Source organism: Echinops telfairi, unplaced genomic scaffold, assembly GCF_000313985.2.
Source record: "Echinops telfairi isolate 266 unplaced genomic scaffold, ASM31398v2 ScPeMD7_7427;HRSCAF=8465, whole genome shotgun sequence".
Taxonomy (NCBI): domain Eukaryota; kingdom Metazoa; phylum Chordata; class Mammalia; order Afrosoricida; family Tenrecidae; genus Echinops; species Echinops telfairi.
In genome coordinates this window covers 7786909-7808469 of record NW_022111327.1, presented here as the reverse complement: position 1 = coordinate 7808469, position 21561 = coordinate 7786909, and the positions used below count along the sequence as shown (strand labels likewise).

Genomic DNA, 21561 nt, shown 5'->3' with positions numbered 1-21561 from the left:
ATTTTACTTTTCTTCAGTATTTTCCTAAACTTACTTATGAGCAATTGGTGGTCTGTTCCACAGTCAACCCCTGGCTTCCTTATAGCTGTTGATATTGATTTATCCATTATCTCTTCCCACAGCTGTAGTCAATTTGATTTTTATGTATTTCATGTGGAGAAGTCCACGTTTTCAGTCACCATTTGTGTTGTTGAAAACAGGTATTTGCTACCCATTTATAAACTATCAAGGGCTCATGCGGGAGGGGGGAGCGGGGAGGGAGGGGAAAAATGAGGACCTAATGTCGGGGGTTTAAATGGAGAGAAAATGTTTTGAGAAACGATGTACAAATGCGCTTTACACAATTGATGTGTGTATGGATTGGGATAACAGTTGTATGAGCCCCTAATAAAATGTTTAAAAAGGAGAAAAAGAAATACAAAAAAAAAGAACTCAGAGTTTCTGTTCAAGGGGATGGAAAACATGGAAGCCAGATGGTGGTGGTTTTACAATACCATAAATGAAGCTAATGTCACCAAAAGATACATGTACAAAATGTTTATATGGCAAATGTATGTGTATTTCTATATATGGAGGCTTGAAAAACTACAGAGAAAAATTACATTCTTTCAAATCCACTTTTCCTCCTCATTATTTGTCACTATTTGATATATGTATCATACTTTTTAAAGTTAATATGGATCATTGCGAAAAATGAATGATACAAGGAATAAATGGAAAAATAATAATAAAAAAAGAAAAAAGGTATTTGCTAAGAACAATCCTTTCCGCTTTGTTTCCAACGTTTGCATTCCAATCACCAGTAATTATCAGTGCATCTTAATTGCATGTTTGATCAATTTCAGACTGAAGTCATTAGTAGAATTCTTCAATTTCTTCATTACTAGCTAGAGTGGTCGAGGCATGCATTTGAATAATAGTTGTATTGATTGGATTCCTTGAATGGTTATAAATATAATTTTATCACAGTCAGCACTGTACTTCAAGATAGCTCTTGAAATGCCCTTTCAGACGATGGATGGAGTCATTCTTCTTGTGTCATCCCAAGAATTGAAAATCATATGACTTTCTGATATAAAATGGTCAATACCAGCCCATTTCAGCTCACTAGCACCTAGGATATCGATCTTCATGAGTCCTTGTTTAAATGACATCCAATTCATTTTTGATGACTTTTCATTTTTCTACATCCATACTTTCTACATTCCAGTTTCTGATTCCTAGTAGATTTTTGCAGCCATTTCTTCTCATTTTGAGTCATGCTCCATCAGCAAACGAAGGTCTTGAGGGTTTAGCTCCCACAGGCTTTCCTCTAGTAAAATCATTATGGTTGGCTCTACTTTGGGAAGGTAGCTTTTCCTCAGTCACATTTTGAATGCCTTCTGACCTGAGGGCTCATCTTCTGGCACTATCTTGGACAATGTTCTGCTTTCCATTCATTAGGCCTTCAGTATCTGACAATGTTTCCATCTAGGCATAAGGTCTTCTAGTGGCTGATTCCTCCAAAGTGGACATTGGATTGATTCCATCTTTGTCATCTGTTTTTAGTCTAGAAGTTCCACGGAAACTGGTTCACTTTTGGTGACTCTACTGGCATTGGAAATACCAGTGGCATAGCTTTCAGCATCACGGCGAAGCACAAGTCACCACAGTATGACAAACTGATACACAAGTGGTGGGTAATAGTATCAATGGCAAAGGAAGAGAGGGCTTGGAATTGAGGAGATTAGTTACCAATCCTTGAGACTTCTATAAAGGCTTGCATTTGTAGACACTGGGAGATGACTGGTTTCCTGACTAGTCAAGAATGGCCCCACTAAGAAAATAGAAATTTAAGAATTAGGAAATTGGAAAAGAAAGCAACCAGGATGGGGTATTGGATTCCCAAGGACTGAAATAAGAGCATGCCAGGAGGGAAGAGAATAGTTATCAAAGGATGTAGGGTAGGACCGTGGAATTCATGATTTCTTGGGAAAAACGTGCTAGTATCTCTGAGTGGATGGAGGGTGGGGAAACCTATGGCAAAGGTATTTTCACTAAGATGTCAGTTAGTGACAAAGTTTAGACTCTCCCAGAAATTTGAAGATAGTAATATGTGATGGCAAGAAGGCAACCATTTAACCCAAAGGAGTGGACTGCTTAGGCATCAGTGAGGTGATAAGAGATTGAAGATAGGGGATGTTGTCTGACCACTCACTCCAGAATTTATAGTTCTGTTTACTTATAAGACCATCTTGCATCTGTGTAGGAGCAATAATTTCTTTTCTCAACACATTTATAATCAAAGTATGTGGCTTTAATGCTCGCCTGCTTACCCCACCATAGTCTTCCACTCGTGCTCATAGTGCTGTTTGGAAATTAGACTGGGAGCAGTGGAGTTGAGGGAGGCTAGAAACCATGCAACCTGATCATTTCTGTTTGTAGCATTCCCCGGAGGAGCTTTGAAGGTATCTTTACATCAGACTGAGTTTTTTCCAGTTCCCGCGAGGAACTCTGAAAGGTTTCTAAGGATAGTTGGTTAGAAGCCCAGCCACCTTGAAATATCTTGGAATTGAGAGGGTAGAGTAAGAAGTGGCTTTCCTTACTCCTGTTTTTGGGAAGCATGCTTTTTGAGGCCTCTAATGATACAGGGAGATTTGAATCTCCATAACCCACGATGAGGTAGAAATCTTGAGAACCAAATGGGTGAAGTGGCTTGTCCAACGTTCTGGACTACAATTTAGTGATCATGCCCACTGGTTTTAGTGTTCATCCTGTGAAGGAGCACTGACTTGGAGGAAGAAGGAATAGCGGTCGACTTATTTTCATAATTCTTCCCTTTTGGGCCATTAGGAATGTTAGATCAAGGAAATAAGAATGAGAAGATGGTAAGATAATTTGATTATATAAAATTAGTATTTAGCTCCGTCATAACTGTCTTCTCTTCCCTTGCTTCTATTTTTTCTTCTTCTCCTTTGCTTTCACCCCATCTCCCATTAAGTAGACTAATAACCTCCAGTGCCAGGTTACTCAGAAGACTATTTCAAGGAAAGCTCTAAAGGTCGTTCTTCCATTGGAAAACCACATCTTGCAATTGCCTTGCCATTGATTCCTGGGTGGAAGGCCCAGTTTAAAAAAATCAATCCACATTCCTTTGAGGTGAAATGATTTCAAATATATGTACTTGGTATTCAAAACTCTTCCAGCAAGAGCCATGACAAATATTATTTTGTAGGTCATTCTAGTTTTCCTTCACCACAAAGTTTGATATTTAATACAATTAGAGCCCAGGGGGGCAAATGGCTCTACTCCTGCCATTGCTTTCTGTGATGGCTTGTACTCCTGCCTACCAACTGCAGCTGTTTGGGTGTTTGCCCTCAGAGGCAAGAGGTGAAACCAGAGGGTCATTTAGTATGAGGTAAACATATTCTAAGAGGTACTACTTTATTTTAAGAGAGAAAAATAAACTTCTTTTATATCCCCTAAAAGGTCTTTAAGATGTCATTAATGCTCACAGAGGGGATTACTCAGAAATTGAGGCAAGAGCCACTGAAATAGCAAAGTGTAGCATTCCGTTAGTTATCTAATCATAGAAGAGAAAGAAAGTAGGTGTTTAGTTTCTGGAAGGACAATTCAGTCATTCTTCATGCTCCATTGTTTTTGGTTTTAAATATTATGGTGCCTTCATTTTACAGGTTTGAAATGATGGGGACCTTAACTGACAGTGGCTAAGTAGACAGATTCTAGAATCAGGTATCAGTTCAGATCCTGGAATTGCCAGTTACAAGTTGTGTGATCTTGGTAAATCAGTTAATTTTTAAACCTTAGTTTCTTTTTCTGCAAAATGGGCATAAGCATCTTTACATCAGAATTTCTTGATAAGATCCAATAAAAAGAGAACGCATGCAAAAGCCTAAAATATAGTGAGGAGTCAATGCATGTTCTATTAGTATTGATAATATTATATTAACCTTTGTCATCCTCACCAACAACCAGAGAATAATTTCATTCTGGTTTTTAATAACAAAGTTTATTGAGGTATGCTTTACCTACTATAAAATGGACTAATTTCCCTTCTGGTTTTGACATATGGGGAATAAAAGGTGATACCACTAGCCAAGCCATATTTTAAAAACCCGACTCTCCATTATCCTACAAGTGTTTGTTTTCTCAAGAGTATTAGTTTGAGTTTGTGTGTCCCATTCAGCTGCCGTTCAGCTAGCTGCAACTCAACACATGAATTGACTTTTTACAATGTGGCAACCTTGTGGTAAATGTAATGGAGAAAAGAAACATAGAAACACAGATGACCAAGCCCTCAAGAAGCAGCATGGTCTGATAGAAAGAAGAGATCTATGGCCAGGAGGCAAGAGTTAACTTTTTTGTGTGACCTCAGATAAGTCACTGAAGATTAGAAGCTCCCACCCCCTCCTCAAATGATAAAGGAAGTCAAGATTCATTGTGATAAGGGATGCTCGATGTAAATTACTTGCTAGGTTACTGTAATTCACAAATAGGAGCTATAAGTACCAATCTGTGAGCTCCGTATTTCAGATGCCCTGAGAGGTTGTCCAGGTTGTGGGTCTGAGCTATCAGGGACTACTTCTTGGGAGAAATGGGCCTTGAACTGATCAAACCCAGATAGGATTTTAATTGGTGCAAAAGACCAGTGAAGGGTGGGGAGACACCCCTAAGGAGAGAAGAGAATTGAGTAAAGACTTCAGAGGCTGGAACTAGTGTATAGGCCAGCACCACAGGATGGGAAACATGAAGGGGATAAAGTTATTATGGTACTTGTAGTAGATTGATTTTCTTCTGAAAGATCAGTGGAGAAGAATGAATAGTGGTATACTGAACGCTCTCCCTTAAGACAAGTTAATACCATACTCATCTGTACTGTTAGCTCAATCAACAACTTCGTGTTCACTGTGCTTGCTCTTTTTCAGTTGCGTAGGCCAGTGCCTTGCACATGGTAGGTGTTAATACGTGCACAGTCAGTGTAGAATGGATGAATGATAGATAATTCCATCTGCTAGTCTCACCTGCCAACTTCATTGTTACTGAGAGGCCAAAGCCACTGGTGCAAGGATTGTCTTTTAATTCCCTGTATCCAGTACATCCCTATCTACAGTTGAGCTTAATGAAATTCTTTGCGATGATGCCAACAATCAGTATGTTTTTTCTTCACCCTGTCCCAGAAGACTCCTTACCTTCAACGAACAATAAAGTGACCAGCAAGTCGTGTGAGTACAATGGGACCACCTATCAACATGGTGAGCTGTTCATGGCTGAAGGGCTTTTTCAGAACCGGCAACCCAATCAGTGTACCCAATGCAGCTGTTCGGTAAGACCCTGCATCTCGATGTTTCTGCTAGCCCTACCCAAACAAGAGAGTTTTCTCTGTCCTTGTGCATTGGGTTTGAGTGCACATGGTAGTATGTTTGATTGGCAGAAGACTTGCATCTAAATTGTCATCCTCTCTTCGCATCTGGACTCCCCAATCTTCCTCTAACCCTCAACAATTCTTCGTGAAGGGGTCCGATCCTATCAAGCTTTAGAAGTGCTTGAATGGGAAAAGGCGAGCTGCTGCTTGATCTATTCCTTTTCCCCACAGTAGGTACACCACTCAAGTAGTCACATCCTCTGAAGGACTCAGGCTCTTGACACTTTGGGAATCCTACAGGTGGGAAGTCACAGTCACCATCCACGGCCACTTGATTCAATTCACAGGAAAAGAGGGAGCTGCTGGCTCCTGTATCTAGTCTTCTGCTAGCCAGTTCATTCCTGATGACCTGCAATGAGAAAACTCTCACTAAATGCTTGGCTATGTTAACTGCTGAGCCATTGCCTCATTGAAAGAACTATATGTATTTCCAGAATAAAATATACCAGTTATATCTTTAATTAATTTTCTAGTCAAGAGAATATAATCGATAGCATCAGAAAATGGTTGTTTAAATTGAAGTCTGAAAAAATCAAAATCGATGTAATGAAAAACAACTATTCACTCTGTAAGGGGCATTAAAAAGTCCCTGGGTGGCACAGATGCGTAAGTTTTGGGCTACTTACCATAAAAGAGGGTGTTTAAAATCCATCCAGAGTTACCTGAAGTGAGGCCTGGCCATCTGATTCCCTCTGGAGCACAGTTCTACTCTGTCCACATGGGGATGCCATGAGTCTGAATCAATTCAGCAACAACCATCACCACCAACACTGAAGGCGATTAAAGATTGCCAAGGTAAGTTATATAGAATCTCTTCCCTTAGGATTTAATTTTTTTTCTTTTAGTTAAGCTATAGCATCTCTATGGTTTGGGAGAATTTAATTACAATGAAGCCTTCCTAATGATCCTCCAAGATCCCTTCTGGCCCTAGAAGAATGTGCTATTAAGAACAAAGATCATGTTTTAGAGAAGACTGTCTGGAGTATAGAATTTTAGGGATTGGAGACTGTGAAAATATAGACACAACCAGCAAGTAAATTAGAGCCTCTCCCTTGCCTCATGCTGAACTGAGCAGTGGAATTCAGAGAGTCTTGCATTGCTTCGGGGCTTTGCTCTTTGATTTGGGAGAGAGTCTCATGTGAATATGACAGATGTCAGCAGTCACACAAATCCCCATTCTATAAAATCTCCAGCATTCTAGTGGGGGCAAGTTGGGGACTGTAGGATACAGGGAACAGAGAAGAAAAGAACAAGAACAGTTGGGTGGTCTGTAGACCCCGTGGAAGCCCTTACACTAAGCATGGTGTACCACCTTGAGTCAGAATGCTCAAATAAACTGGAATTATGGACAACCTTTTGTAGCCTAGTCTCTGGGATGGAGAAATAGTAAAAGTGTGTGTGTGTGTGGGGGGGGGTGATTAATGACTAATAGAATTTAGGAAGTGCCTAGAACCATGTGAGGGCAGTATAGAAGCCTGATCCATATTTTGACCCCTGGTTAGGAAGTGAGCTATTTTAAGCCTTTCCACAGATCCCAGATCCTTCTGATCTTAATTCTGTTTCTCCCTGGCAGGAGGGAAATGTCTATTGTGGTCTCAAGACCTGCCCCAAATTAACCTGTGCATTCCCAGTCTCTGTTCCGGATTCCTGCTGCAGGGTATGCAGAGGTAAGTGTCTTGTATCCCAAAAAACTAGGGTGCTGCCATCCTGAATAGTCGGAAGGAATTAGAGGAGATTGCCTGTCCAGTGCCCTGCAGAAAAGGAATTTTTAAAATAAATGGTACTTTTAGATGTTAGCGTTGCTTCCACTCACCATAAGAAAAGCACTGATTTTAAGAGCCAGCGCTTGAAAGAAACTGGGCTAAGTGAGCCTGGAGAAGAAGGGTGGGAGCCTTGTAAGGTAAAAGTGAGCATCTTTATCTCTCTCATCTTAAACCCTTCTAGCTTGGTCGCTAAGTGATTGTCTTGTAAAACACATGCCATTTGCATACAGGGCCTTAAAAGGAAGAACCCACCTTGCAAAGCATTGTTGCACCCTTTTTGAAGAGAGTGCAGAGCAGGGGCAATAGAATGGAGACAAACCCCATAAAATGAAGTGGAACGCATCATCTTTTCATCAAATTATATACAAGTGGAATCATCACCATTTTTTTTTCTTCTTGGATTCTATAAATAAATAATGACACCATTATTTCCTCCAGGTTTCTAGGATCACACATAATCACCTTTAATCCCTCCTTTTTGCCTTATCTCAGGTTAGCAAGTCTGTCCGACACTCTGTCATCCCTCCCTACCAACCCTTTCCCACTGTCACTATCCTAATTATGCCTTCTTTTTATACTTCCGAGGGAGTAAGATGGGAATTTCTATTCCCATTAACAGTTACAGTCCTGGAAATTACCATATCCTATAGGACCGCTATGAGTCAACTTTGACTCGATGGTAATGAGTTTGGTTTCTTTAGTTCTTTTTTTAAAAATTCATTTCATTGGAAGTTCATATAGCTCTTTTCACAATACATTTATACATACATTGTGTCAGGCACATTTGTACATATGTTGTCATCATCATTTTCAAAACATTTTCTTTCTACTTAAGCCCTTGGTATCAGCTCATTTTCCCTCCTCCCTTCCTCGCTCATGAGCCCTTGATACTTTATATATATTTTTTCATGTCTTACACCAACCGCTGTCTCCTTTCACCCATTTTTCTGTTGTCCGTCCCCCTGGGAGGGTGTTATATGTAGATCATTGTGATTGGTTCCCCCTTTTTACCCCCACCTTCCTCTTCCCCTCCTGGTATATCTACTTTCATTTTTTTGTCCTGAGGGGTTTATCTGTCCTGGATTCCCTGTGTTTCCAGCTCTTATGTGTACCAGAGTACATGTTCTGGTCTAGCTGGATTTGTAAGGCAGAATTGGGTTTATCATAGTTGGGGGCGGGGCTGGAGGAAGCATTAAAGAACTAGAGGAAAGTTGTATGTTTCATTGGTGCTATACTGCACCCTGACTGGCTCATCTTTTCCTTGTGACCCTTCTGCAAGGGTATGTCCAATGGTCTGCAGATGGGCTTTAGGTCTCCATTCCTTGATTTCCATCATTCACATTGATATGATTTGTTGTTCTGGGTCTTTGATGCCTGATACCCGATCCCATTGACAACTCATGATCACACAGGCTGGTGTGCTTCTTCCATGTGGACTTAGTTGCTTCTCAGTAGATGGCCACTTGTTCATCTTCAAGCCTTTAAGATCCCAGATGCTATTTCTTTTGATAGCCAGGCACCATCAGCTTTCTTCATCACATTTACTTATGCATCCATTTTGTCTTTAGTGATCTTGTCAGGAAGGTGAGCATCACAGAATGCTGTGTTATTAGAGCAAAGTCTTCTTGCAGTGAGGGAGTACTTGAGTAGAGGCTCAATGTGCTTCTGCTACTTTAATACCTAACATATAAATATATGTACATAGATCTATTTCCCTATACTTATATATATATTTACATATGTACATGCCTGTATTTAGAGCTCTATAAATGTCCTTTGCCTCCTAGTTCTTTCCTTTATTTCCTTTTACTTTCCTCTTGTCCACTATAATGCTTAGCTCTCATTCGGCTATCAGTAATTCCTCTCGGCTACATTGCCCTTGATCAAGCTCCAGCAGGCATCCTATGCCCTCCTCACCATTGATTTTAAATCAATTGTGGTTCCCTTGTCCCTGCATTTGTTGACACCCCCTGCCTTTTCCCCGCCATCCCTTCTCCCGTGTCCCCCTGGAACTGTTGGTCCCCATGTTTTCTCCTCTGGATTGTTTATCCCACCTATCTTATCTAGATAGACATACAGAGACAATAATAAGCACAAAACAAGATAGAGCAAAACAAAGCAATAAAAGAAAACAAAACAACAACAAAAAACCAACAATAGCAAAAAAGAAAAGCCTATAAGTAGTTCCACATCTTTTTGTTGACCTTTGGAGTGTTTTCATATCCAGTCTGATGGGGTGCCATGCCCTAACCCCAAAGTCTATTTTTGGTATTCCCTGGGGAGCTCATTGCTTTGCTCCCCTTGATGCTCTGTTGCACACCTTAGCATTCAGCCCTGGTGTGGTGGGGTGAGATTGGGCACAATTCCCACACCGTGCCTCCAGTGTTGCCCTACGTTGTGCTATGGGTCAGTGAGGGATGTTGTGTGTCTTGGTGGGGCCGGGCCTATGGTCCTCTCTGTGCATTTGCTCTGAGCAGGAATATCATCCTTGGGGCTTGGTGGACCAAGATGTCTTCCACTCTCTCTCCTTTCCTTGGCATGTTCTCCTGTGTGCAAGCCATACATTTTTGCAAGTCATGTAAACATGTTGGGTGTTACTTTCCTGTACACTGTGTGCTTTATATAGGCACACATTCTTTGAGTGGGCATGTTATATGCAAAACATGGTACATGTGATGTACCATTGATAATATAGCCTCTTTTCCCTTTACTTAATATACTTGAGATGCTTAAGATTCTTTACTGCCATCTTCCAGAAAAATCTTTGTGAATGGGACCACCTTAGCTGCGGACACTCTAGTGTGGTGTAAAACCTACACAATCATATGTGGCATACATATCAGCAAATATAGGGCCTTTGTTATTATGGGGCTCACATTATACCAAGTAATAAGCAAAGAAGCAACCGGATCCCCAAAACAGAAACAATGGAAGTGCAAGGAAGGGAAGAAACAAAGGAGTGAAAAAGAAACTTGTGATTAAGGAATCTCAGTTGAGTGGTCAGGAACGTCCTCCCTGAGGAGGTGATATTTAAGTGCAATCCTGAAAGATGAGAGGAAGCCACCAGGCAAATCACTTGGAGAAAGAGCAGAGCATTCCAGGTGGAGAAAAGACATTTCCAAGGCCCCAGTCAGGGAATGATTTAGAGTGTTCAAGGAACCAAAGGACCAGTACACCTGGAATGTCGTGATCATGGACAAAACTGGCATATGCTGAGGTTAAAGAGAGGTGGCTAAAAGTCCTATCACGTAGAGCCTAGCAAGCCTTGGGAAGGAGTTGGGGTTTCAGTGTTCAAGTGCAATGGGAATCCATTGGAAGGTTGCCAGGATGATATAATCCCATTTATGTGTCAAAACAGCTCAGGGAGTGTTGTGTCCAAACTTGAATTGAGGGAGAGGGGCAGCAATACAAATGGAGAGGCAAGGTTAGTGTAGTTACCTGGGAAGTGAGAAGAGGGCGGGTTCTTGGTCTGGGAGCGTAGGGCAGAGTAGTGGTAGAGAGTGGAGCCTCTGCAGCCAGACTGTCTCTGTTCTCTTCTCAACCCTGTTACATTCTAGCTGGGTGATCATGAGCCACTTACCTTGACCTTTCAAGTAAATCTGTAAAGTGAAGGTGACGTCAGCACTTACGTCAAAGATGCAGTGCAGTTCAAATGAGACAATTCAGAGAGGTGGTTTAGCAGAGTCTTGCATAGTAAGACTCAATAAGGAAAAATGAACAAAAGTTAAATCTATTTAGAACATGGATACTCAAGGATGGATACATATGGAATCCCCTTGCAGATTGATGCCCAGACTAGTGAGGGGAGGTCACTCCAATGTGCAGCCAAGTTTGAGAACGACTAAGGTAGAGTTTAAAGTGATGGGGTTTGCTTGGACTGGGAGGTAGGTGATTCCTATACATTACTCTGGGAGCCTTGATAGTGTAGTGGGTTGGTTATGTGTTGGTCTGCTAACCACAAGTCAGTAGTTTGAAACCATCAGTTATACTCTGGGAGAAAGATGTGCCCTTCTACTCCTATAAGGAGTTAAAGTCTCAGAAACCCACAGAATTAGTTCTACTCTGCTCTAGAGGATCTCTGTGAGTCAGAATCAACTTGATTACAGTAAAAAATCCCAATATAACCCTTGCACATTCTTCCCAAAGATATCTTTAACTATGTTAAAAAGTCCAGCCCCAGACTTTGTCTGCAAATATATATTTTACGTAATATATTCCAGCTACAATTCTAAACTCTTTCTAAGTGTGAACTTATTTAATCCCATGACCATCCTATGTAGAATGAACTCTCTTTGTCTCCATTTTTGTAGATGAGGAAATGGAAGCCAGAGAGGTTAAGAACCTTATTCAAGGTCATGTAGCTAGTGAGTTTAGGAGCAAAGATTTGAATCCAAGCAGTCTGGTTTCAGACTCCAGGCTCTCAATCACTGCTCTCAGCCACTTGGAGGTATGATTGCCTGTTACCAGGAGAATACACATCAACCCTCTGACACTGACCATGGAGATCTTTCATGGTTTTTCCTTCGCTTACCTTTATAGGCTTATATTGTTCTATTCAGTGCCCCTCAAGCTCCAGTCATGTTATCCCTGGTTTCTTTTCTTTGTGTACTATAACTCTCTCCTCTAACTTCTAACCCAATGTTTCTCACATTGAAGTTTGCTTCACAAGCAAAATTAAGACGCCGGGAACAGTACCTCCAGAGATTCAGAGTTGGTGGCCTTGGACGTGGACCCCAGGAATCTGATTTCAATAGGTCCTGGAGTTCATCTGGTCGCTGGTGGTCCATAGATTAGCAATGCAAGAAATGATTCCAAAGGCTCTGCAGCTAACTAGGGAAAGCCAGCAACGATGGTGTTGCATCTGTGTTGGGTGCACTTAAATGGAACCTACTAAAGAGTTGAAGTCAGAGCAAACGAATAGAAAAGTAAGTAACTTCAGGGCAGTTGGCTACTTTTTTGGACAGGGCAGCCAAGTTCAAATCACAGGGTAACAGTTTGGGGTGAATGAATAGTGAATATTTTTGCGATGAGTCAAAGTGGCTGCCTGGTTAACCACTGCACATGTGCAGCAAAGGTTGAGAAGAATGAATACTGCCTCTTTCCAGGAAATCCTTTTCCTCTAGCTCTGCTTGCAGAGATACCGCTGGTCCTTCTAGAAGGACTTTCTCTTCTCTGCATTCCTATCTCCATTCCTAATTTCTCCATTCATAAATTCTGCTCATTTTTCAAAGGTCAGACTAAATTTCACATATTTCCTCCAGAGTTTTGTAATCCTGCAAGCTAGGTGAAAATCTCTCTCCGCTCTGGAACCACTCAGCACTGAACCTATGCTTCTCCAGTGGCCGTGATCTGCTCTCTGCCTTTGGTCTTTCATGGTTTGTGTCCTTTCTAACCTCAGATCCTCAAATCGTGTTTTACCTCATGTCTTATCCCTGCCGACATCTACACTCCGTAAGGTCAAAATTAGTTCTGCCTCATCTTAATGCCCCTCGCTGTGCTAGGCATAAGGTTGGTGCCCTTTGAATGAAGCCATGCTCTTGTATTTGGAAATAATACTCAAATGCCAGTCATGACTTGAATGTTATGCTTCTAAAATAAGATATTAACATATCTCCCACTCCCACTCCCCTAAATGATTTGACTGGCCATGGTAGATGAGTCTGACCATACAATGGTTCGTCGTCAATAAGAAATCACCTAGTATAATTCTTGAACTCCAGGTTGTTTTTCTCTCCCATCCCACTTCAGGACACTAAATTGATTTTTTTTAAAGAACTGACCTTGTTATGACTGTCAGGGTATACTTAGCACTTTTAATATGCTCTTCATACCAATCCTTAGAAGTAAGTGTGGATTTAGTTGTAGACAAATTTGCCACAAGGTCACCATGAGTTGGGGTCCTTACTGTCAGTACTGCAGCAAATGGCAATTTGATTTATGTCTCAATATGGCCTTGGGTCTTTCTCACAAGTTGTGTGTGTGTGTGTGTGTGTGTGTGTGTGTGTGTGTGTGTGTGTACCACAGTGAAGCTCTTAATTGCCAGCCAGGGGAGATCAATACCTTCTTACCTACCTCTCTATCCCTCACTTCCTTTCTCATCTTTGTCCCACATGGGTGGTCTGCCTGAAAAAGAAGTGGTGACAATGAGCAAAGTTGGATGCTTGTGCATGGTTGTTAGAAGAACCAACTGCCCTCTAGCATCTAGTGTTAGGCTATAGGATGCTATTGTTTGGGGAAATGATATTTGAAGGACAATTAAGAAAAGAAAAGAAACCACCAAAGACTCGGCAAGTACCCAAGAAACAAAATGGTTCCATGCAAAGGACATAGGCTTTGAAGGCAGAAGGCCGTACATCTGACATTCTGGAGCCACCAATGACACACACACAGCTCTATCTAGGCCACATTATTGAACGGTCAGAACCCTGGTTTTCTCATCCACGGAAAGGGAAAGGCCTTTAAGATGAACTGAGATGACAGCATTAGGAGAGGGCCTAACACAGAGTCATCGCTTAAGTTGTCATCGCTTTCATAATTATTTTATTGATTACTCTAATGTGAAGTAGAATTGTACCTTCTCCCCTGTCTCCAACAGTCTTGCCTGTATATTTAATCTCCACACACAGAACTCTATTTCTAGTTCATATTGTGGTAACAGAGTTTCGGACTCACTACATACTCTACAATTTTCTTGGCCCAATTTAAATTTCTTTTATCATCTCCTCAGAAGAAGCAGATAAAAGCTGGTTATTACTGATCACATATTGTTCCTTCATACACTTGGAAGATTCATTAAATTCTTTCTTCACCATTTCTTCTCTAGCCCAAATAAGCCATTTTCTTTCATCTTGCCTTATAAAGACTAACTCTTACACTTTTATAAAAATGGTTGTTTTTTTCCCCCTGTGCCTCCAATTTCTTTACATCTTTCTGTTGTACCTAATGTGATTTAAACACCTTTGAAGTTCTAATTTTTGAAACACCTACTTTTTGTTTTTGTGTTTATGTCTCGTGAAATGATTTTTTCTCCCTCTTTACAAAGGTACCTCTTGCATAAGCATAAGCCTCTTATAGCTGCAAACCCAAACACATTTCTCCCCATAACTCTGGCCACCCTAACTAACTGCAGACAAAAATGCTGGAGAAGAAATGACCTTTTGAGTGCTGAACTTGCAAACCTGAATATAAAGAGCCCCATTGAAACAGCCTCTCTGCACTGTCACCAAGCACTAATTTGTGCCTCTCTTCTAGGGTCAGACAGCAATGTTAGACACGGATTGAATCTCAGCCCCCAGCCTCAGTTGTTTAGACACATGTCTTTGAGGCTAGAACAGTCAGGAGAGTGTTGGCATGGTGTGTGTCATTGCTGGCAATTCAGCAAACCTCATCGGGACTGGAAGTTTAGTGCAAACAGCCGCTGGAACCTCCAGGGAAGTTTATCAGAAGAGAACATCTCTTCAGAGATTGCACTACTGCCACATTCTGGGCAAGCAGACTTCAAGCCCAAACCCACACCCAGTCTCCCTCCACTCTTGTGTCATTTCTGTTTCCCATCTCCTGCCTATCTTCCCAGAGCAAAGGGGAAGGAAAGCAATGTACTTGGATAGTAGGCAAGGGAGAAGAACTGGAGGAAGTCTGTTGATTACATAGGAGCTCGGTGGCACAGTGGTTAAAGCCCTCTGCTAGTAACTAGAAGGTTGGCAGTTTGAATCTACCAGCTGCTCTGGGGGAGAAAGATGCAGCAATCTGCTGTAAGATAGACAGCCTTGGAAACCATCTGGGGCAATCTTATAGGGCCTGTTATAGAGCGGGATGTGACTGGATGGCAGGTGGGTGTGGTCTGTTCTTATTGACTGTATACATAGGTAGGTTGGCATTTGGTAGACAATATACTACATACTAGGTGGGATTCTAAACCTTGGATGTATAATAGATAGCTCATTTGGTCCTCACCACAGTAGTAGGGACTATTATCTCAGTTCTATAAATAAAGACTCTGCAACAGAGAAGTTAAGTGATGCATAGTAGGCAGCCAGTAGCTGAATAAGAAATTGAACTTAGATTGTGTGACCCCAGAGTCTCAAACCTTGACTATATCTATTGGAATCCATTCATAGAAGTGTAATAAGACTGTTCTATATGTCTGGTACTTTGGCATAGGTCGATAATCTTATGAGAATAACCACACTTCCCACCTTTACTCCCCAAAGCTTTAACCTAGCCACCCCAAACCATGGCTTTTTCTTCCACCAAGCCTAAAGAGGCCCAAGTAGAAATATGCACTGTCTTTCATTCAGCAAACATTCTCTTAGCTCCCATCATATACCTGATATTTTGCTGGTGCCAGAGATACAATGGTAAACCAAAGTTGACATGGAATCCATCATGGAGTTTAGTGGTGACAAAAGCCCTGTATCAAATTATGATACAAATACGTATACAATAGTAGCTGTGCTATGTTACAAAGAAAGGTCCTTGGCACTGTCAGAGCCCCAGATGGTGGGAGTCAAGGTGAACCTAGTCAAGGAGGTGAAGGAAAACTCTTAGAACTTGCTCTCCAGCCTCAGCTCGCACTATAATCTTGTTCTGTGTTACTGCAGCAGGGTAAGAGAGGATCAACACAAAGAAGTTAGGGACTGGTGTCATTCTTTACTAGACAATGTTCCAAGTGCAGATCTGACTATGAGGTAGGAGAAATGACCGAACCAACAACTTGCTCAATGCAAACACATTTATCCAAAGCATCTCAAAGGAACCTACATAGAAAATGGAAGATTCTTTTTGTGATGTTGATATATTTCTGCTAATTCCTTCAAGGTAACTGGAACTGGAAAAGAAATGTTTAAAAGTAAATCTAACAGTGTTCAGTACCACTGCCCTTTGGCATTTAAGTCTTAAAAAGTCCAGGTCATCAGTTTTATTGATATACAACTCATAAATCATACAATTCCATAGTTTCATCACATCAAGGAGAGTTGCACAATCATCACCACAGTAAGTTTGAGGAAAGTTTCTTCGTTCTGTAATCATCATTGTTATCTCTTCATTTCCCCCCAAGTTCCCCTGCTTGTCCCCCACAAGGAATAATTAATCCAGTTACTGTCTCTACAGATTTACCAATCTTGGATTGTGTGTGTGTGTGTGTGTGTGTGTGTGTGTGTGTGTGTGTGTGGTTTAGGAAAAAGAAGCCCTAAGACTTTTGATTTCTCTTCCACAAATGCAGTAAAATTGCAGCTCCATGCCATCGTGGACAGAATCTAGGTGTATGTGGTGAGCTGATTTATGCGATGCTTTGATTTTTGGAACATCATAAGAATTTCCCAATATTTTCCGTCTATAAAAATCAAAGACAACTGCAGAGAACAGCAGCCTTGAATACAGGTCCTCACAATCATTTATTTTTGTTCTGACTAATATTTTCTGCAGAAATGCCAACATCTCCTGGTTATGAAGATAGGATTGAAATATTGTCCGTTAAAAACACTACCTGAAAGATTAAAATTGGTCAGAGTGAGATGGGATAAAAGAAGAGACAGAGACATACTTTGTTTCTGGCTTTGTGGATGGAATAAAGGATCCACACACCAAGGAATATAGGTCACTTCTAGAAACAGGAGAAGGCTAGAAAAGGGGTTCTCCCTCAGAGCCTTAAGAAAGGAATGCAGTCCTGCAGACACCTTGATTTTAGCTTGGGAGACCCATGTTGGACTTCTGACCTATATAGCTGTGACATCCTACCACATAAAACCACCTTTACTCAAGGGTCACTATAATTTGGGAGTCTCTTGGTGGACACAGTTGAATTTAGCAGACATCAAGGAGAGGATGGAATTGGCATATTGTGACTATTAGGAGAGTTACAGACCTCAAGAAACTCATGCATGCTCCATGTGACTCAGCTCTCTCCGAAAAAGGGGCACCAATTGACAGAAATGGAGAGATAAAGAGGCGAAGACTTGGGAAAAGAGATTCATTCAGGTTGCAGCATCCTGAGCATTTCAGATGTCAGTAAGAATCAAGTCAAAATATTTATCATGGAAATGGAAATGCAGAAACTTGAGAGAGAGACAGAGTAAGAGTGGGAAGAGAGAAAGGAGGAGAGGGAGAGAGGAGAGATTGGAGCTACAGGTAGAATTAGTTTTCATCATATAGATGAAAGTGATAGTCTAAGCCATAAGGGTAAATGAGATCAGAAATTAAGAAAATATAGGTGTAAAGAAAATAAGGGTGCAAAGATGGTAGATGTCTATAAGCAAAGATTATATACAAAAGAAGAAATGAGAATGAACTGGAGAATGGTTGAACAAAGATTCTTGAGTCCCATAGATTAGACTTAGAATATATGAAGACTCTATATGTGTGTGTGTGTGTTGTGTGTGTGTATAGATAGATAGATAGATAGATACATACATACATACATACATACAGACATACAATCTGATTCAAGCACAAACATTTAAATATGCTGTGATTGTGTTCAAAGTAGTATGGTAAGAGCACTCACTAATTCACTTGGATACTAATACTTCATTTTTCACCTCTGCAAATTTTAGTTCTATTGTTAGGTGCCAGAAAGAGGGTGAGAATGGTATAATAGTGAGGAGGAAACAAAATGAAAAATTTTTTCTATTGATATTATGAGGTTTACACCCACACCTAAACAACTACAAGTTGATGCCAACTCTCAGTGACCCTATGCGACAAGGCAGAACGGATCCTGGGCATTTCCGACACGATAACTCTTTACAGAAATATATTGCCCCATTCTTTAGAGAAGCAGTTGGTGGTTTTGAACTGCTGACCCTGCCGTTAGCAACTCAATGGGTAACCACTACTTGATTGACTCTAGGATTGTTTGTTTGTATGTATTTGGAACCAATCTGAGCACAAAACCCAAATTCAAGCCAAACCCATTTCCATTAAATAGATTCTGACTCATAGCAATCCTATAGGACAGAGTAGAACTGCCTTATAACATTTTGAAGACTGTAAATCTTTATGGAAGCAGACAGCCACATCTGGTACACCCACATTTGAACCACTCACGTTTCAGTTAACAGCTGAGCATTTAACCAAAGCTTTTAGCCTCAGCACAGTCTTCTAAAAGGTAGGATTAAACAAATGCTCAGACAACTGTAATTATATTAATAACTTTAGGATTGAAATCACAGAATGTTAAGAAATAGCAAAAGGTTAGGGAATAGGGTATTTCACTCCCCACTCCAAACATCCCTTTTCTCAGCTTATTGTTGTCTCCCATGTGTTCTCTTTCACGAGGCACTGGAAATTTCTGGGCTAGGTGGAGTGGAGGATTTAACAAAGTGAAGTTCTCCCCAGTTTTAGACAGAAACCCATCTCTTTTACATTCCTTGTATTAAGACTGGAAGACAACGGATTGCCTGGAAGGGGAGGGGTTGACCAAAAAGGGGGAAAAGGACTATATCTTCCCCAAACGGAGGCACTTCCATCATCTGAAGGAAGCTGTCTTTTACCTGGAGAAGGAATCTGGGTGCCGTAGGCTCACTGTATATTGTTTATAAGTGATGCACTGCTTTGGGGTTTCCTTGAGATTATGGTCTTTAACTGGCATTCAGTGACCCCAAATACCCTTGTTCCTGGGTACCACTTACTACAATCCCAGGTACAAACTTATGACACCCTTACTTCACTCACACTCACTGCCATCAATCCAATTAACAATCCTCATAAATGGATAGCAATTAAGATCTGATTGTGAGATTTTTATCCATCTGTTTAAATGTATGTGTATATAAATGAAAGCCCAAATTAGACTTTTTCATCCAGCAACTTTTAAAAAAAATCATTTTATTAGGGTCTCATACAACTCTTACCACAATCCATACATACATCAATTGTGTAAAGCGCATTTGTACATTCATTGCGCTCATCATTCTCAAAACATTTCCTCTCCACTAAAACTTGTGGCATTAGGTCCTTATTTTTCTCCTCCCTCCTCACTCCCCCCTCCCGCATGAGCCCTTGATAGTTTATAAATTGGTATTTTGTCATATCTTGCCCTGTCCGACGTCTCCCTCCACCCACTGTTCTGTTGTCCGTCCCCCAGGGAGGAGGTCACATATAGTTCCTTGTAATCGGTTCCCTCTTTCCTACCCACTCTCCCTTTACCCTCCCTGTTTCGCCACTCACACCACCGGTCCTGTAGGGATCATCCACCCTGGATTCCCTGTATTTCCAGTTCCTATCTGTACCAGTGTACATCCTCTGGTCTAGCCAGACTTGCAAGGTCGAATTGGAGTCATGGTAGTGGGAGCGGGGAGGAAACATTTAGGAACTAGAGGAAAGTTGCATTTTTCATCATTGTTACATCGCACCCTGAGTGCCAATTTCATAGAAGTATTCTTGCATTGAGGGAGTACTTGCGTGGAGGCCCAATGTCCTTCTGCTACAGTAATACTAAACCTATAAATATAGGCACATAGATCTATTTCCCCATCCTCATATAAATATATTTGCATATGTACATGTCTTTATCTAGACCTCTATAAATGCCCTTTGCCTCCCAGCTCTTCCCTCTATTTCCCTTGATTTTCCTCCTGTCCCACTATCATGCTCAGTCCCCACCAGGATTTCAGCACTTCCTCTTTGTTACATTCCCCTTGATCATGCCCTACCAGGTCTCCCACACCCACCTCCCCACCAATTTGGATCGCTTGTTGTTCCCTTGTCCCTGGGTTTGTTAACACCTCTTCCCTTCCCCCCACCTCCCCCTCTCCCATGTCCCCTCGGAACTGTCAGTCCCGTTGTTTTCTCCTCCAGATTGTTCATCCAGCCTGTCCTATCCAGACAGGCCTGTGGAGACAACAACATGCAGAAAAACAAGACAGAGCAACAATGTACAACAAAAGAGCAACAACATCAAGCCACTGACAAAGAACAAATTAAAACATAGCAAGAAAGAAAAGCTTGTAGTTAGTTCAAGGATCGCTGGCCTTTAAGAGTGTTTTCCAGTCCAGCCTGTTGGGGCACCACGCCCTGTCCCCAATGTCCACCCTCCTCAATCCCTGGGGATCTTGCTGCTCCCCTCCCCTGCTGTTCCACTGCATTCCCCCTGTGCTTTGCCTCAGTATGGTGGGATCAGCATCCAGCAACTTTTATGCACTTAAAAAAATCACCGCTCTTTTAGCATATACTTTTTCCTCAATAAAAAGTAGCATGCTGCAATGGGAAAAAAAAATAAAAACAGCAAAAATTCACTCAATAATTGTTACTTGGTTTGGTCTCACCTAGACATTAAAATGTATTCAAGCACTCTGATCTTTGCATCATTTCAGAACGAGTCTTACTACTGTTACGAATTCCTGTCAAAAGTGAATCATTCTTATTTATAAATGTGGGACAGTCTTCAAGGTTTTCCATCCTTTCCTACTGCTCCTCTTCTTTGAAATCCTAATTGGAAGCTTCCTCCATCCATGGAAAGTTTCCAGGTTATTTTTTTTCTTCTCCTTCCATCCCTTGAGCTCTGAATTCATCTCCACATGCTTTCTAGACCCCAGCCCTCTGAGGTCATCAAGTTCCAGCTAGAAGGTTTCTTTTTAGACCAAAAAAAAAAAAAAAGCCCTTCAATAGTGGTTGGGCAGCATTGCCTTTCATTTTAACCTTAACAAATGAATAGTGATCCTCCGTGTGTAGCTAAATCCCTATCATCTTAACTACTTCAGAGAATGCCATGTCTGTCCAGAAGCACATCAGTGAGTGGACGAGCCCACGATTCTCCCTTGAATACTCATCAGCTTAGACTTCAGCATTTATTGAATTTATTGAATTTGTTTAGTTGGCTGATGGATACACAAAGGAAAAGGATACACAGAAAGATACACTACTGTGTTTTTTAGGCAATGAAATCCTATTTACCCAATACCCAGATTGTTGGTGCCCCCATGCTCCAGGCAAAGTAGACAGGGGGTTCGGGCCAAGAAATGGCATGACTTTTCACTTGGTGTTCGCTATTAAAAGCAGATGCAAGTTCCCCTCTTACAACAAGTAGTTCCATTTTCATCATGTAGCATCAGGAAGGCAGAGTGGGTCTGATGACTGGAAGAAGGACCTTCCAGCTTTTTCCTTACCGGGTTGACCATGCAGAAGCCTTGGTAGGTCATTGACTTTCGCTTCTCGGACTTGCTTGTTATTTTGAGTTCCTGGATGGGGTAGCACAGGATTCTACTTTATTTATAGAGGTACTTGGATTCTTAATGTTCCATTTTATAACTGTATTGTATTGGCTCCCCCATGAAGCCTGTATCTGCTCTCTTGAGCTACATTTTTTTTTAACATTTTATTAGGGGCTCATACAACTGTTATCCCAATCCATACACACATCAATTGTGTAAAGCGCAT

General features: G+C 41.2%; 1 protein-coding gene across 4 annotated transcripts in view; it reads left to right on the top strand.

Annotated features, from left to right (window-relative positions):
* Positions 1-21561, top strand: part of CHRDL1 (chordin like 1) — a 179321-nt gene that overhangs the window by 112967 nt on the left and 44793 nt on the right. For 2 of the 4 annotated variants that reach the window (XM_045298599.1, XM_030887899.2), the window contains exons 5-6: positions 5181-5323; positions 6996-7089. In XM_045298599.1, coding sequence (XP_045154534.1) covers positions 5181-5323; positions 6996-7089 — 237 coding nt within the window. Of the gene's footprint in view, positions 1-5177; positions 5324-6995; positions 7090-21561 lie in introns of all 4 variants that reach the window. The other 2 variants (XM_045298598.1, XM_004710048.4) reach the window with 1 other exon arrangement.